This window comes from Pristiophorus japonicus, chromosome 10, assembly GCF_044704955.1.
Source record: "Pristiophorus japonicus isolate sPriJap1 chromosome 10, sPriJap1.hap1, whole genome shotgun sequence".
Lineage (NCBI taxonomy): Eukaryota > Metazoa > Chordata > Chondrichthyes > Pristiophoridae > Pristiophorus > Pristiophorus japonicus.
Genome location: NC_091986.1, coordinates 136,991,393 through 137,010,059, shown reverse-complemented (window position 1 = coordinate 137,010,059; position 18,667 = coordinate 136,991,393). Strand labels below are relative to the sequence as shown.

The following is an 18,667-nucleotide window of genomic DNA, read 5'->3' as shown; positions in this document are numbered from 1 at the left end:
TTTGCCGCATGCTCCTTCCGCCGCCTGCTGCTTGATTTCTGCATGCTTTCGGCGGCGAGACTCGAGGAGCTCACCGCCCTCCCGGATGCACGTCCTCCACTTAGGGCGGTCTTTGGCCAGGGACTCCCAGGTGTCAGTGAGGATGTCGCACATTATCAGGGAGGCTTTGAGGGTGTCCTTGTAACGTTTCCTCTGCCCACCTTTGGCTCATTTGCCGTGGACGAGTTCTGAGTAGAGCGCTTGCTTTGGGAGTCTCGTGTCTGGCATGCGAACTATGTGGCCTGCCCAGTGGAGCTGATCAAATGCAGTCAGTGCTTCAATGCTGGGGATGTTGGCCTGGATGAGGACGCTAATGTTGGTGCGTCTGTCCTCCCAGGGGATTTGTAGGATCTTGCGGAGGCATCATTGGTGGTAGTTCTCCAGCGACTTGAGGTGTCTACTGTACATGGTCCACGTCTCTGAGCCATCAGGAGGGCGGGTATTACTACAGCCCTGTAGACTATGAACTTGATGACAGTTTTGAGGGCCTGGTCATCAAACACTCTTTTCCTCAGGCAGCCGAAGGCTGCACTGGCGCACTGGAGGCGGTGTTGGCTCTCGATGTCAATGCCTACTCTTGTTGATAGGAGGCTTCCAAGATAAGGGAAGTAGTCCACGTTATCCTGGGCTGCGCCATGGATCTTGATGTCTGGGGGGCAGTGCTGTGCGTCGAGGACAGGCTGGTGGAGGACTTTTGTCTCACTGATGTTTAGCGTAAGGCCCATGCTTTCATACGCCTCGGTAGAGAATAGGAGAATCAATCTAAAGGTAACTAGCAGAGCCCTTTAATCTGGAACTATTCTGTATCTATGAATCTAAATCCCAGATATTGAACTCCTTTTGTAAAATATTCAGTTGCTTGTGTAACAATAAAGTTATAGAAGTAAGACAAGTTATAATTGACCATAACCATGATTTATTCCCAGCTTTAACATGCCCTTGAGCTAACAGGATAAGTGGTTACATGTTCTACTAGTGCAGACTTTCCATTGCATGTGTTATTTAAATCTCTAATACCTTAAAAGGTAGGAAGTTGTGCACAGCAATAGTGGTTCTTATCTCTGGTGGGCAGCAGTATTTATAGACTGTTTGACAAAAGAATGCCTAACTGCCTAATTGCTGGTGTCATCTACCAAATATGAAGCTTCGACAGTCAAATAAAGTAGTGGCTCCTCTTGTCTTGTTCTATCATTCATTTGCTTGGAAGTGAAGATAGTTGCAATCAACTTTGAGGTAAGGACTAGTATCTCTCCAACCATACTTATTCCAAATTGACTTCTTCTACCGTAATTAATTTATCCATTCATTGTTTTTCCTTCCATTGTCCTTCTAAATAGATAGCTTAGGTAAATGGATTAATTAAATATCAGCAAATTGCTGCTACTGCTCCATGGGGTCATTTAATAAATAGGTTAACAAATCAAAAGATTTATTAAATAGTTGCAGGATAGGTTAGAGACGAGGCACTGAAAATAGATCTGCAACTGATTTTTCTTTATAATTATTCCAACTGGGGCAAAACTTATTTTTATCCACGAAAATTAGTCCAGAAAGCTGGCCTATAACTTTTTTGTCCTACATAAAACTTCTCTTATTATTAGCTGAGTTGATCCCTGGTAATAAATAGCCATCACACTGTTATAACACCCTCAGTGATCATTTGGCAACATCTTCAGATCTGAATTACTAGTAGATTATGAAATTAATGAAATATTTCCAATGTTTCAGTAATTAAATGCCAATGATTATTAATCTTGCCTTTTCAAGGAAACAATTTTCACTTCTTTTATAGAAGTACTGTGTCACGTATTATCAGAATAATTGATAATTTATCTCATTGTTGTTGTGCGATGTTGCTATTGCCGAATGGCTGTTACAGTTGCCTACATAACAATAGTAACTGCATTCCAAAAAACTTCAGTGTGTGAAATCCTTTGTAACTTTTCAACAACATGATAAGACACTATATAAATATATGTACTTTATTTGTCTTTTCAATAAAAGACATTTGATTATCTCTTCTGCTGTTATATTAGTGTTTGTTTCTGTGTCACAATGCATGAGGTATAAACTTACAAAACCAGGGAAGCAGTCATTTCCCTGCAGTTGCTGGCAATCTAATGTTTTATTCCTATGACAGTTTAATAATGCATCCGAATGTGCTTCACTTTAAAACCTGCATGTCTCTTTTCACATGTTTTTTTCAAAACCGAAGGCTACAAAAATTTCTCATTAACATTTACATCCTTTTCTTTAGTTCTGACTTTTTGTGGCTTTTTTCTCTTTTGAATCTATATGCAGGATCCATTGATTAAGAGGCATTATTGGACCCTATAGTATGAAATAACTGAATTAACCTTTAAACTGCCAGCCTCCCTGGATATGTAAGTTTTGTAAGTCTCATGTATTGTGACGTGGAAACAAAGATTAATATTACAAGCTGCAGAGCTAATCCAAGGTAATTTATTGAAAGAGAAAAAGAAGCACTGATACTTACATCTTGGTCAGATGTCTCAAAAGCATACTATACACATAATTTTTTGGAGTGTAACGACTGTTGGAATGTAGACAAATGCAACAGCCCTTCTGATTCAGCAACACGCAGAAACCTCAATAAGATGCATGATCAGTTAATCTGCATTTTGTTGTGTTGGTTGAGAGGAGCATGTTGACCAGGACTCCAGATAAACTTCATGCTCTTCTTTGAATAATGCTGTTCACTGCTGAAGGATCTTTACTATCTACCTGAACAGACAGGCGGAACTTGGGTTAATATCTCTCCAACACTGCACGGTTCCCTCAGTAAAGCACTGCAGTAACGATGCACTCATGTCCTGGTGCGTGACTCCAACTCATAATCTTCTGACTCAAGGGCTAACGGTGGCGAATCGGGTGCAGCCAGCATTGGTGGCACATGGGGAATGCGCTACCGTCTCCAGACTATACTCTCACAGCAATCTTCCGTTGATGGGGCTTGTTAAGCCCACCCTACGAGGTTCCCTGCCAATTAACAGGATGCTTGTGCCAGTTCCTTAAAGGGACTATGGCCAACTTTTTTTTGACAGTTCATTTGTTGATGTTCTGCAGCATTGAGCTGCTGCAAACACTGACAAGCACTGCACAAAGGTGCACGGCTGCACCCATGCTCTCCCATGACTTTATCCAGATGCTTATGGAGAGAATCACAGCCCTTCCAATGGACGAAAGAGACCCTACAGGACACCAACGCAGCCTGGTTGCACATTGCACAGGAGGGCACAAGCAGGGATGTTGTTAGAAGTTGTTAGGATGTTGTTAGGATGCAGTGGCGCAAACCTTTCAATTATCTCAGTAGATCATAAAACGTTACTGCAAAACCACACTCAACCTCATCCCCATCACTCTGCATTCTCCACCCTACTCCTGCACATCCTTACTCACACCAACTTAACTTGCACCTCCACCCATCCACCTCTCTCTCTATCTACATTATCACATTCCCATCTCACTAGCCACCCCTCACATTCACCCTCATCCTTGTCCAATCATACCAACTAACAAACCACAAGGGTAGGCACTTGAGTGTTTTAGCAACTGTTTATATAGAGTTTCTGCTAATTTGTTGTCAAACAATGAAATCTTTATTTTGAACACTTTGTGTTCTTGGACAGATTTGTGTGCACCTTTGGAAGTGGCTTAGTGAGTTGTAGTGAATGGCCAGACATAAGGGTACTCTGGACAATGGTGATGAGTGTGAAAGGAATGGCTTGGGCATTGTAGGGATGCTTTAGGTGCTGGTGTGGGGTGATGCTAACCTGGTGCATCATGCGGCAAGCAAGGGTGTACAGCATCAAGTGAAATAAATGTGGCCATTGTGAGGCCATTCCTGGCGTCCCGGGCAGCAATGTGGTCGGGTGCTGATGCTCTTTGTCCTGAGTAGCATCAGGTGATTGTGGAGAAGGTTGGTGTTGTTGTTGGTGATGCTCGTGCACCTGGTGATGTTGGTGTTGGGGCTGATTGTGGTGGGATTCTGAGGACCAAGGTGATATTTTTTCAAGAGCTTCTATGTTGCTGGAACGGATGGCAGGTGAGAGATGACAGAAGCGATCTGTCAATGGTGAGAGAGGTTGCTCCAAGGAGGTGATAGTGAATACAGAATTCACTGCAAACACCTCTGTTATGTATGAATAAAGAGTCGGACTGGATACTGTGAGCTCAAAGTAAAGTGTGACCTTAGTCTTTTATTGCAGGTCTCCAGAGTGCCTCGTCAGCCTGTGAAGTCTCCTTAAGTACCTGTGCTCCCAAGGGATTCTGGGATCCCCTGGGACTCGAGGGGATGAGCCCTCTGGTGGCTGTACAAGATATATACAAGTTTACATACACAACAAAACTACCCCCCAAAGTTAACAGTGTAACTATTTACAAGGTGAATCGATCTGGGGCCCTTCTTTCCCTGGTTGATTGTCTCGGTGCAAATACTGGTTTTGGTGCATCGTTTGTTGGGCCCTCGCTAGGCTGCTGTGCAGCTGGCCTTGCTGGGCTGCCTGTTGTGGTGAATCCTGCTGGGCTGCTGCGGGTGATGGGTTCTACTTCGTGGCCAACCGAGTTGTCGGTTGACACTGGTGTGTGTGTTGGGGGGTCAAAGAAGGTAGGATCCAAAGTTAGTTGCTCAGGATAGTTCGTGAATCTGAGTTTGATTTGGTCCAAGTGTTTCTGGTGAATGAGTCCATTTGAAAGTTTGACCCGAAACACCCTACTCCCCTCTTTGGCCACAACAGTGCCGGGAAGCCACTTGGGACCTTGTCCATAATTCAATACAAATACAGGATCATTGATTTCAATTTCGTGTGACACATTAGTGCTATCTTGATATGTACTTTGTTGAAGCCGCCTGCTCTCTACCTGTTTATGTAGATCAGGGTGAACTAACGAGAGCCTTGTCTTAAGTGGCCTTTTCACGAGCAGTTCAGCAGGTGGAATCCCAGTGAGTGAGTGGGATCACGTGCGGGGATAGGTGAGTCTGCAGTGAGCCTTCAGTTACCCTCTACAAGCCCTACTTGATAGTTTGCAGTGCTCTCTCTGCCTGACCATTGGATGCTGGTTTGAACGGGGAAGATGTAACATGGTTGATCCCATTATGGGTCATGAATTCTTTGAACTCAGCACTGGTAAAACATGGCCCGTTGTCGCTCACAAGGATATCAGATAGTCCGTGCATGGCAAACATGGCCCGCAGGCTTTCAATGGTGGCAGCGGACGTGCTTGCCGACATTATCTCACATTCAATCCATTTGGAGTACGCATCTACAGCCACAAGGAACATTTTACCCCAAAACGGACCTGCATAGTTGACATGGACCCTGGACCAAGGTTTGGAGGGCCAAGACCATAAACTTAGTGGCGCCTCCCTGGGTGCATTGCTTAACTGCAAACATGTGTTATATCTGCGCACGCAGGACTCTAAGTCCGCATCGATACCGGGCCACCACACATGGGATCTGGCTATCGCTTTCATCATTACGATGCCTGGGTGGGTACTGTAGAGGTCACTGATGAAAGTGTCTCTGCCCTTCTTGGGGACCACTACCCAATTGCCCCACAGAAGGTAATTTGCTTGTATAGACATTTCATCTTTGCGCCGCTGGTACGGCTTTATCTATTCTTGCATTTCCACTGGGACACTGGACCAGCTCCCATGAAGCACACAATTTTTTACTAGGGAGAGTAAGGGGTCCTGGCTCGTCCAGGTTCTAATCTGTTGGGCTGTGACGGGTGATTGCTCACTCTCAAACGCTTCCATAACGATGACTAAATCTACGGGCTGCACCATCTCCACCCATGTGGTGGGCAATGGCAGCCTACTGAGAGCATTTGCACAGTTTTCTGTGCCTGGCCTGTGGCGGATGACGTAGTTGTATGCGGACAATATGAGTGCTTCTCGCTTCTCGGCCTTTTGGCTAAGATCTGCATAACTAACCTGACCAGCCACCATGACCTCCGGGTGGTTTCTCCCTGGTCAGGAAGGTATATGCTTACATTTTTGTAAACAGGAGGTGGGTGGGATGGCTTGACCCATCCACCTCCACGGAGGTGTGTGGGGGACCTGACCCATCCACCTCCATGGCACGAACCTGGTATTGCAGTACTTCCAGGAACGGTGCAGTGGCTCTAGGCCTTTTGGCTAAGAGCATTGGCGCAGAGTGATCCTTGACTGGTGCAGGGTGACCTCTGGCGTTTGACAAAGAATTGTAACGATTGGACACGAATAAATAAATAAAAAAAAAAAAATTAAAAAAAAAATATGAGTGCTTCTTGGAGGAGGTGGGTGGGGTGGCTTGACCCATCCACCTCCACGGAGGTGTGTGGGGGGCCTGACCCATCCACCTCCATGGCACGAACCTGGTATTGCAGTACTTCCAGGAACGGTGCAGTGGCTCTAGGCCTTTTGGCTAAGAGCATTGGCGCAGAGTGATCCTTGATGTGTGCAAGGTGACCTCTGGCGTTTGTGATCTGACAAAGAATTGGAACAATTGGCTACGAATTTAAAAAAAAATATGAGCGCTTCTCGCTTCTCGGCCTTTTGGCTAAGATCATGCGTAACTGACCTGACAGGGGAGTAACCACCATAACCCCAAGGTGGTTCTCCCTGGATCAGGAAGGTATATGCTTGCTTTTTTGGAAATAGGAGGTGGGTGGGGTGGCTTGACCCATCCACCTCCACGGAGGTGTGTGGGGGACCTGACCCATCCACCTCCATGGTACGAACCTGGTATTGCAGTACTTCCAGGAACGGTGCAGTGGCTCTAGGCCTTTTGGCTAAGAGCATTGGCGCAGAGTGATCCTTGATGTGTGCAAGGTGACCTCTGGCGTTTGTGATTTGACAAAGAATTGGAACGATTGGCTACGAATTAAAAAAAAAAAATATGAGCGCCCATCTCTGGATGCAGGCCGATGCATTCGTATCCATCCCCTTACCCTCAGAAAACAGGGATATTAGTGGTTTATGGTCTATTTCCAATTCAAATTTTAGCCCAAACAGATATTGATGCATTTTCTTTACCCCATAGACACACGCTAACGCTTCTTTTTCAATCATGCTGTAGGCTCTCTCAACCTTAAACAAACTTCTGGATGCATAAGCAACCGGTTGCAATTTACCAGATTCATTAGTTCATTGCAATACACACCCGACACCGTATGACGACGCATCACATGCTAGTACCAAACGCTTACATAGATCATACAACACACGCAATTTGTTTGAGCATAACAATTTTCTAGTCTTTACAAAGGCATTTTCTTGGCTTTTGCCCCATACCATTCGTCTCCTTTATGCAGTAAGGCGTGCAGAGGTTCTAACAGGGTGCTGGGACCCGCTAAGAAGTTACCAAAGTAGTTCAGGAGTCCTAGAAAAGGTCACAGCTCCGTTACGTTCTGTGGCCTCAGTGCATTTTCGATTGGCTCAGTCTTCAAATTGGTGGGCCTGATGCCGTTCGCCGCGATTCTTCTCCCCAGGAACTCCACTTCAGGCGCCAGGAAAGCACACTTCGAGCGTTTTAACCTGAGCCCCATGCGGTTGAGTCGACTAAGAATCTCCTCCAGGTTCTGCAGATGCTCGACCGTATCCTGACCTGTAACTAAGATGTCGTCCTGGAAGACTTCAGTAAGCTTTCCATGTTTCTCTGGAATATCGCCGTGGCTGATCGAATTCCAAACTGGCATCTTTATAAATGAAGAGACATTTGTGCATGTTGATGCAGGTGAGGCCCTACAATGATTCCTCCAGCTCCTGCATCATGTAGGCCAAGGTCAAGTCCAGCTTCGTGAACATCTTTCCTCCTGCCAGCGTAGCGAAAAGGTCGTCAGCCTTTTGTAGTGGGTATTGATCCTGCAGGGAGAAACGCTTGATAGTTACTTTGTAATCAGCACAGATTCTGACGGTGCCAACTCCCTTGAGGACAGGAACAATGGGACTGGCCCACTCGTTGAACTCGATCGGTGAAATGATGCCCTCTCGTTGCAGCTGGTCTAGCTCAATTCTCTCATCATATACGGTACTACTCTTGCCTTGTGATGGATGGGTCATGCCCCCGGAATTAGGTGGATCTGCACTTTTGCTCCTTGGAACTTCCCGATGCCTGGTTCGGATAGCAAAGGGAACTTGTTTAAGACCTGGGCACACGAAGTGTTGTCAGCGGACGAGAGCGCTCGGACGTCATCCCAGTTCCAGCGTATCTTTCCCAGCCAGCTCCTGTTGAGCAGTGTGGGATCATTGCCCGGTACAACCCAGAGTGATAACTTGTGCACCGCTCCATCATAGGAGACCTTTACAGTAGCACTGCCGATTATGGGAATCAGTTCCTTTGTGTAAGTTCTCAGTTTAGTGTGAATGGGAGTCAAGACTGGTCTTGAGGCCTTGCTGCACCACAATTTTTCGAAAGTCTTTTTGCTCATAGTGGACTGGCTCGCGTCCGTGTTCAGCTCCATTGACAATGGGAGTCCATTTAATTCAACCTTCAGCATTATCGGGGACACTTTGTGATAAATGTGTGCATCCCATATACCTCTGCCTCCTCAGTCTGAGGCTCTGGTTCATTGTGATCCGCCGTTGATCTGTCTTCCTCTGCAACATTGTGATTTGCAGGATTAACAGGGTTTGCAGCTCGCCTGCACATACATTGAAGGTGTCCCATTGTTCCACAGCCCTTGCAAATGTACCCTTTGAAGCGGCATGAATGAAAACGATGATCACCTCAGCAGTGGCAACAAGGTGTTAATGGCCTTGCATTCATCACCCTTGATGGTGGACTCTGAGACATCTGCGGATGTGCAGCTGCAGGCATGTGGGGCCTGCCCTGTACGTTGCGATTTGAAAACAGCATTACTTTGTTCACAGTACTTGTAGCAGCACTCGTGTGCTGAGAGATTTGCTTAGTATTGTCACTGGGCTATCGCTATGGCCTTGCTCAAGGTTGGGGTCTCTACAGTCAAAAGTTTGTGAAGTATCACTTCATGGCCAATGCCAAGTACGAAAAAGTCTCTGAGCATGTGCTCCAAATGTGCTTCAAATTCACCATGTCCTGCAAGACATCTTAGCTCGACAACATAACTTGCCACTTCCTGGCCTTCAGACCTTTTGTAGGTGTAGAACCGGTACCTCAACATCAGAACGCTTTCCTTCAGGTTCAGATGCTCCCGGACCAGTGTGCACAAATCATCGTACGATTTCTCTGTGGGTTTCGCTGGAGTAAGCAGAATTTTCATGAGGCCATACGTTGGTGCCCCGCAGACTGTGAGGAGAATCGCCCTTCATTTGGCAGCGTTCGCTTCTCCTTCCAGCTCGTTGGCCACAAAGTATTGATCGAGTCGCTCCACGAAGGTTTCCAATCATCTCCCTCCGAGAATTTCTCCAAGATTCCCACTGTTCTCTGCATCGTTGGGTTCATCATCTGTATCTCGTCGGCAGTTGTTGTATATGAATAAAGAGTCTGACTGGATACTGTGAGCTCAAAGTAAAGTGTGACCCTAGTCTTTTATTGCAGGTCTCCAGTGTGCCTCTCCAGCCTGTGAGGCCTCCTTAAGTACCTGTGCTCCCAAGGAATTCTGGGATCCCTTGGGACTCTAGGGGATGAGCCCTCTGCTGGCTGTACAAGGTTACATACATAAGAACTTCCAGCTGCAAACAGCTCAAAAAAATCTTCCAAATCCTGAAGGCTTCAGATTCTGACATTGGAAAGTAAACAGCTGTGAAATGATAGCTCTTACCACTTCTGCAGCTGTCAACTAGTCAAAGCAATAGAGAGTCATTGAAAACCAGACACACTTACCTGGCATGTTCCACGAGGGACGGCAAACTCATCAAAAAGTTGGTAAAATTGTGTGCCTGCTTTTTTTCCTTTAAAATAGCATTCAACTATCTGTTATGTACCTTAACTAACTAGTCCGCCACTTGGTGTTCAGTTAATCTCATTCCTTTATATTATTTTTGAATGTTTTAAATGTCTTCAGTCAAGTAGTTTGTTGCAACTATTAACTGTTTGTATTTCCCCCATTTTAGCCGATATTTTCTTCTGAATCGTGACGCAGACCTGACAGTTAAGAAACTGACACGGAGGCGGGTTCAGAGCGGGATTCAGATCCGCTGTCAATCAGGGCTATTTTGACAGCGGCCCTGCCTCCAAACCCACACTCACAGGGCTGGGAAGGTTCAGGCCAAGGAGTGCTCCCAATTAAGGCAAGGTAATATTAAATCTAAAATACAAAATTAAATGCTTTAAAATTTAATTAAAAAGGAAACATTATAAACATTTTAATTTTGTGCTGTATGTTATCATTTTTCCAATCTATCTTTCTCATATTCCCTGCTCTCTTTTTTTTAACTTTCCATTTTGAAGGTAGAAGCAACTTTAAAAAGGAAGATTTTGATTGTCTTAATTCAGTTCTAAAGGTTTGAGAAGAGACCAGGCTGACACACATCAGATCACGGATGCTAACTAGCTGGGTGATCACAGAGCACCCGAGGAAATCCTATCCATCACCCTAGAAGAAGCAACATTGTTGACAAACTTCACAATTCAGAAGAAAATATAGGGTAAAATGGGGAAGTACAAAAAGTTAATAGTTGCAACAAAATACTCCACTGAAGATATTTAAAACATTCAAAAATAATATAAAGGAATGAGATTAACTGAACTAGGCCCACTTGGGTCATTTCCATTATACTATTATTCATTCTTTTATCTTGACGTACCTCTTTAGACCACAAGGAGGCAGCGGGCACACTCAATACACAGCATTGTCACCTGTTGGGTTATTATTGGCAAACTGTCCTTTTAGATGTGAAACAAGAAGTCCTTTGGGGAAATGGAAAGTTCAAACCAGAATTAGATTGCGCCCTGTCTCATTACGTACCAGCACGTTTCACAGCATTTGTCTCATTGCAGAGATGCCAATGATATCAGTGTAGAATGCTGCAGCATCTAGGGAATTACCTCATTTCACTGAGGGATGTATGGGTTGCAATTCGCCCTTTTGTTTTAATGAAACGTTTAATGAAGTCATTATAAAATGACTTTCTGCCTCTCCAGGATATTTTTCTGTGTAACAAAGAAATTTCACTATGAAAAGCACTAATTAAGGCATGAAATAGAAAGGTGAGTACTTCAGCTCAGTTTACAAGCTTCTCTATATCAAATTATAATTCTCTGATGCCACAATTAATTTGGAACTGCAGAGTTCCAGCAATACACAACACCTCTGAATGGTATCTAGCAACAGAAGTGCTGCTACACTCATTGCTAGACTGCTAAACATTTTGTTTCATTACTATATTTCATGTTGTTGAATACCAGCCTTTTTTAAAAGTGCACCAGGACCCTTAGTTCCTGTCAGTGTTTCCTCCCTTACCGGTTATTGAAGGAACTATCCCTTGCACAGTACCCAAGTAAAATATCCGCCTTGGTGTGCTTAGTCATAATTCATTTATGAAGTTAATGAATTTAAGTAATGAAGTCTGTTAATGGATTTTTATTTTTAGCTACTCTTATACTGTCAGTCAACTTTCCTTCTGCTTTGTTTAATTTTTGTTATTGCTGTAGACAGGCTTAAGGAAGTATTGGTTCTAAAAAGCACCATTTTTATAATAGTTGTACCTGACCATTTATTGCTTGCTGATACCTCTGGATTGGCACCTAAACTAGAGAAGCAATTAACAATCCTACCATAGAGTAATTCTTTTCAGTTTTATCGAGACTCAGTGTCATATGGCAAGTCTCAGGAGCTGAAGGTTTGGTGCTAAAAACTGAAATCCCGTTTACATTACAGATGTGCTTCAAGTAAAAATGATTCTGTGACACAATGGAGTGCCGGTGCTGCAATCCATTGGATGGCAGTGTTTATATGTGCTCATGGCGTTGCCAAGTCTTGAGGTGGTTCTCTGGTCCTTCAGAAACAACAGGATTGCCTCATTTAGGTGGCTGTAATTTAAAGAGCCTGCAACATTTCTCCTAACTGGTAGAAGAATGATTGAATGTTTCTTTTCAATTACCAGCTTGGCTCATTTGGCAGAACTTTTGCCCAAGTCAAAAAGTCGAGGGTATAAGCCCCACACGGACTTGAGCACATGACTTAGGTTGACACTTTAATTTAGTACTGAGGGAATGCTGCATGTTTGGAGGTGTTGCCTTTCAGATTAGCCACTTAATCAAGGTCATGACTGATTGTTAAAGAGCGCATAAATGATTCCATGACAGTTTTTGAAGAATTGCAGTAAGTTCCCCTGATACCAACACCATCAAAAACAAATTAGAGTCATCTAATGCTAGTGGGATTTGGCTTCATAATAACAATATTATGGTTGATATAATAATAGTTATTGCATTTCCAATGTAACCCATTGGTTCTAAAGCACTTTGGGACATTCTGAGGATGTAAAAGGCATTGTATAATTAGATTTATTTTTAACTAATTAAAAAGGGAAAGTATTTCATCTTAAAAAGACACCCAATTTTAAGGTTACCTTTAGGTTTAAAGGGGCACCATATTTCTGGAAAACATGTTTGTTTGCTTAGAAGTACATTATGTATTGAGGTTTGGGCTGAATTTTCGCCACCATTCTGCGCCGTTTTTTTGCTTATGCTGTTTTTTTTGGAGCAGAATAAAATCTGCAAGTTTCGCCAAAGTTTCTGCGCCATCTTAAAGTACTAACGTCCGATTTTTTTAGTTACCGATGTTTTGACGCCACTGGGGGCGGAAGCTGCCGGGTGCGCCATTTCTGGCCATTTAAGCCAGAAGTTTGGCCAAGTACGAATTTTTTCAAAAACAGCGCACTGCATCCATCTGACAAACCTTACCTACACTTAAGAAAATCAGCGCAGAGATGAGAAAATTGGCGCAAAGAAGATGCCATTGTTTTAGCGGCGCTGAAGACACGGCACCGGGGGCGGTGGGCTTTTCAGCCCGGGATTGGAGCGGCACCGGCAGGGGGAGGGGGTGGGGGGTGCTTTTGGCCCGGGATTGCAGCAGCCCCGGCATTGTATAGGTGAAAAAAATCTATAAATGCTAAAAGGGAATAAAGGAATTTCATATTGTTTCATATATTGCGATTTCAGTCTGTTGTCCCAAGTCTCACATAGTGATCTATTTTACAAAGGGGAAATGCTTTATTTGTGCCTCAGCCCTTCAGTGTGTCCCTCGTTATCCTGGCAACCTCAGTTTTTCGGCACAGACCTTAAGCTCCACCAACAGAGCTTAAGAACAATCTGCGGCACTCCAAAATGAAAGGTTATGCCGGCGAAACTTGGAACTTTTTTTTGGCATAGTCGTGCCACTAAAAAAATCAGACGTACCTCTGCAACTGCGCAAAAAAAAATTCATTGGTTTGGGCCCAATGTGTGTGAAAGTCATCACTACTGCTTGTGTATGATATAAATGTTTTCTATATGGGCTTCCAGAAGACAAAAATAAAAGTGCACGGAATTGAAGGTAACTTTGTGGCTTGGGTTGCTAATTGGGTGGGAGGTGGGAGGCAGAGAGTCATCATCATCATATGCGGTCCCTCGAACGAGGATGACTTGCTTCCAGTAAGGATAAAGGGAATGCACTCTGATTGGAGGGATCTGACAAGAGGTGTTTAGAGGGATTTATACTGGGGCCTCAATGTTTCACTATATATCAATAGCTTGGATAAAGGAATAGAGAGTATATCCAAGTTTGCAGATGACACTAAATGAGCAGGCACAGTAAGTTATGCAGATAGGAGCAGGAAGTTAGAAAAGAACATAGACAGGCAAAACTGTGGCAGGTGGATTTCAATTTGGGGAAGTTATAGCTCATCTACTTTGGATGCAAGATAGACTAAAGCGAATATTTTCTTAATGGTGAGAGACTAGGAACTGTGGAGGAGCAAGGAGATTTGGTTGTCCAAGTACACAAATCACTAAAAGATAGTGCATAGTGCAAAACGTAATCAAAAGACTAATGGAATATTGGCCTTTATCTCAAAGGGTCTGAAATACAAAGAGGAGGGAGTTATGCTTCCATTGTACAGAGCCATGGTCGGACCCTATCTGGAGTACTGCATTCAGTTTAGGGCACTCCATGTCAGGAAGGATATATTGGTCTTGAAGGAAATACAGCGCAGATTCATCAGAATGAAGCTGGGAGCTTAAAGGATACATTATGAGGACAGGTTTTATAAAGTGACTTGTATTCTTTTGAGTTTAGAAGTTTAAAGGGTGATCAAATTGTGGTATTTAAAATGATAAAGGAATTTGATAGGTCAGATACAGAGAAATTATTTCCTCTGGTGATGGAATACAGAACGAGGGGTCACAATCTTAAAATTATAGCAGGCCATATAGGAGTGAAATCAGGAAGCACTTTCCCATACAAAGGGTAGTGGAAATCTGGAACTCTCTCCTTCAATAGATTGGATGATGGATCAATTTACATTTTCTAGACGAAGATCGATATATTTTTGTTATATAAGGGGATCAAGGGATATGGATCAAAGATGGGTAAATGGAATTGATGTACAGATTGGCCATAATCTAATTGAACAGGCTTGAGATGCTGAATGGCCTACTCCTCTTTCTATGGTAGCACTTTATGCAATAATTCCTACCACTGTGTCTTTCATTGTGGATGACTGACAATGATAATTTCAGAGGTCCTCACACTGGATAACCACTGGAAAATTCTCCCACAGATTTTAGATCTGGAACCATGTATAATGCCAACTCCACTATTATTAGAAAGTCATTAGAATTTATGATACCGTTTATCAGTTATGCATGCTCATTTGCTATTTCATTGCATATTCAAATATTCCACCAGGAAATCAGTCAGCTGTGAATGTTTCACAATCAGCAGTTCTGCAGCACTTCCAATAGAAACTTCCGTTGCAAGGCATATAAACTGTGCAGAACTCTACAGTTGTCATCTAGCAGGCTACAATTATTATTCCGTGCTCTGAAAATTAAAATAAAAAAATACATCTTACAGTTTTGCAATACATAGTCATAATTTGCTGCTCTGATGATAGCTTGTGACTGCTGTGCAATGTAGTTACTTCTGCTTTTAGAACTGACAAAAGATCTGTGTAACATTGTGCCACCAACTGATATATAATTTTATGGTTGTGGGGGAGGAAGGGCACAGTTATCGGAGGAAACAAGACCTACTGAAGCCCAAATGCAAAAAAACAAAATATAAAACCTCCAAAATAATGAAAACAACCCTACGAAATAAAACCAAAATAAAATATAATGAAACACAAAAGCACAGCAGACGACTAACGTAAGCAATTTTCAACCAAGAAACAAAACCTTTCATATAATTCAAACAGTACACAATTTGACCCGTGACTGTTTTTGTACTGATCCTTTATCAATTTTGGACTACAGGTTCCCTTCCTAAGGTCATTATGAAGGGATGCCACGTGGGCCCCAGCACCAGGCCACCAGCTCGTTATTAGCAACATATTGATGACCATTCAACAGAGATAGTGTCTAGAACAGCAGGGTAGCCTAGAGGCTTGAAGATGATTTTATCAGTACTAAGTGGATCTCAATACTGGTACATAATATATATATCAAGAAACATGTTAGATATGACCTGGTCACTGGTGCAACAAATGGGAATAGACATCCTTGGTGGCAGAGTTTCCAGTGGGAACTTCCGCCCACTCAAATAGCCTGAAGGCACCAGAAGTTGGACTAGAAGGAAAACTCTATCCACTAATTAAATTGAAGGTGCTATTAAACCTGCTTGATCTAACAAATGCCTGAATGTAGAAGGCCTCACATTATGAATTAATATTTTCCTTAAGCAAGCTTGGTACAGCAGCTGAAGAAACGACAACGGTAGATTCCCCAATGGGGTCCCAAAATGTTAATATACTAGCTGGAAGGAAAAGCCTGGATTGCTATCCAGACCATTACAAGGAGCAACCCATCCTTTGTGAATACCATTAGTGGCACAAAGTTAAGGCTACTACAGGTTGGGTTAGTTCACACAGTACTGCAAATGTAGGAGGTATGAATGGCTTACCTCATTTGGGACACAGTCCTGTGAATCTGCTCCTTTAGTGGTTATAATTAAAGTCATTTTGAACTGGACACAAACCCTTATGAGATAATAAATAAATATTTATACGCACACATTGTACCAGAGTCATTTTCTGTTAGACATTCATGCTCTCACATTCCCCATTTTGTCCTAACACCAAATGCAGATTGATCCCGACATAAAGACCGAACAATTTAGGAATTAGATTAAGTATCAGGGTCTTGCATCTCGTGCTTTATTGGACTACAATAATTAGACAGTAGGTTTAACTCTGGAAAAGGGTAATAACAATAACCTTACATGTAGATGTACATTGATCTATTTACTTATCTATCCACACAGAAAGTAAAAAAAACGTAGAATTCCTCAAAATTCTGCATTTTAATTTAATTCCAGTGCGACATTATAGTTTTGTATAAAGTTGAATGGCTACATACTTATTTGTTGTACACACAGAACATGAAATTTGTTTCAATCATAACAGTTTATGGTATCTTCGTCTATTTAATAAATTATCTAGGGATTTATTTACAAGCCCCTTGTGGGGGCATGCTATGTTTCTGTGCTTGTTAAAATGAGCTCAGTGACTTACTCGTTAGGAAAAATTAGAGAGAAGGCAGTGTAGAAAAGCAGTAAACCTATGGAGAAGGAGGGTCAGCTGCCAGCTGTAGCTAGTCTCTGAGAGAGAATGATTTCCTAGCTTTTATACCCTTATATGGTAAAATGACACAAGGATTTTATTAGGCAGCCAGCCACTCAATTGCTTCAACACGACACTCACCAGATACTAGGCGTGCAGCAGTTCAAACTGTATGAATTCTAGGGGCCGGTGATCTAACACCTTAGCTTGTGTCTGACCATTGGAACAGTGAGTGACTGCGACAATCTGTCACAATTTACATTTCTGATGTCACACTGAGTGCTGCTGATCTGTAAATGCTTTTATTCTTGTTATGACTGAACTGAGTCAATTGTAGATGTGCTGAAATGCATTGAGATAATCAGGACTGTTTCAATTTCCTGCTCTTGTTTTGAATTTTAGGTGCTTGGAGCTTTCTAAAAAGCACAATGGCAGAACGCTTTGACTGCCACTACTGCAAGGAGTCCCTCTTTGGGAAGAAATACATCCTGAGAGAGGACAACCCTTATTGTGTGAAGTGCTATGAAAGCCTTTATTCAAATACCTGTGAGGAATGCAAGAAACCAATTGCGTGCGACAATAAGGTATATGATCTGTTATCTTCGTTCACTGAGGTGTAACTGCCACACAATGCAAATGTTGGGGTCTGCTGTTTTAACAATACTGTCTGCAGTTCTGTGCACTGGGTTGGGTTATGAATAGTGCCACACAGAAAATGATAATAATATTAATTCTGTGTGAGTTAGCTGTTTAATTACTGTGATACGCTCAATATAATTAAAATCAACAGGAATTACTGTCCATTTTACGAATGTCCCCTCTGCCAGGGGGGCAGAAATCGACAAGACATATTGCAGGCGAGATTGGAATTTCTCACCTGTGGAAATCAAATACCCAACTTCTGAAGCACTGTGTGCATCTTCACAACTGCAGTATATTCCTCTTAATTCGAAGTTGCTTAATTCAAGCTATCTGACAATTCAAATCTTTTCCATACTAAATTCTCACTGTTGTTTATGCTGCTTAATTCAAATTATTGGATAATTCATATTTTTAGAGCAAGCAACTACTTCAAATTATCAAGAGGAGACTGTATCTTGTTGGCTTAGCATTTGCAGCTTTGTTCAAACTTTCTTTTGTAATGTTCTTTCTTTGTAAATTAGCCACTGTCTTCAGACCCATTTGGCTTTCTTGTGCTGCTTCTGACAGTACAGATGCATGAGCTGCTCCAAAGACCACTGCTACTGAACACTTTATAGTTGGTGTCAGTATATAAGTAATTTGAGACATAACATGTGGTAAGTGTTGCATATTTGGGAGGAACAGGTGACTTTGGAACTTTGGTTTCCAAAGCTCTTCACTACTGGGGTTCTCCTTACATCATGTCTGGGTCTGTTGTGGTCTAATTGACAGAGATTGATTGCAATGCATAGCCAACAACTCTATTATCATTGTATCATGCAACTACCAGGATGGTAGATGGCAACCTAGATGGACCATAGTCTTTTTTCATTTAGTAATTCCTATGGGCCCAAATTTGGCCCTCCAGTTTTTCCAGTGCACCTCCCCGCCGACATTTTACTTCAGAAGCAGTGCCCCAAAAAATCCGTGCGATTATGGGCGATTCTCTGGCCGTCTGTGGAGCTGGTGTGATGCAGAAGAAAGAGAGTGGGGTGGAGCTAGGTCCCGGCGCTGAAAACAGTGCTGGGACCTCTGCACATGCGCGCTAGAGTCTGCAAACGCAAATGCGCGCTGCAGGCTGTGTGGGAGGGGCCGAGGCACACTGTCCCTAGCCCTGGCCCAATGGGCTCCCTCATCGGTGGTCCGCTGCGTTCCCTAAGGTAGGAGATCTATCTTTTATTTGTTATTTACTGATTGATTTTGGTGCTTTAGATGCAGGGTTCCTTCTATTTTTGAATTTTTTATTTATTGATTGCTTAT

General features: G+C 43.0%; 1 protein-coding gene and 2 pseudogenes across 4 annotated transcripts in view; all 3 read left to right on the top strand.

The window, feature by feature from the left end:
- The first annotated feature begins 1,163 nt into the window (after positions 1–1,163).
- Positions 1,164–18,667, top strand: part of LOC139275104 (four and a half LIM domains protein 2) — a 65,354-nt gene continuing 47,850 nt past the window's right edge. The window contains exons 1-4 of one of the 4 annotated variants that reach the window (XM_070892103.1): positions 1,164–1,272; positions 10,076–10,257; positions 10,413–10,609; positions 17,129–17,310. In XM_070892103.1, the coding sequence (XP_070748204.1) occupies positions 17,155–17,310 (156 nt within the window). In that variant the 5' untranslated portion in view covers positions 1,164–1,272; positions 10,076–10,257; positions 10,413–10,609; positions 17,129–17,154. The remainder of the gene's footprint in view (positions 1,273–10,075; positions 10,258–10,412; positions 10,610–17,128; positions 17,311–18,667) is intronic. The other 3 variants (XM_070892104.1, XM_070892102.1, XM_070892105.1) reach the window with 3 other exon arrangements.
- Positions 5,956–6,186, top strand: LOC139275422 (U2 spliceosomal RNA; annotated as a pseudogene).
- LOC139275398 (U2 spliceosomal RNA) lies at positions 6,583–6,821 on the top strand (annotated as a pseudogene).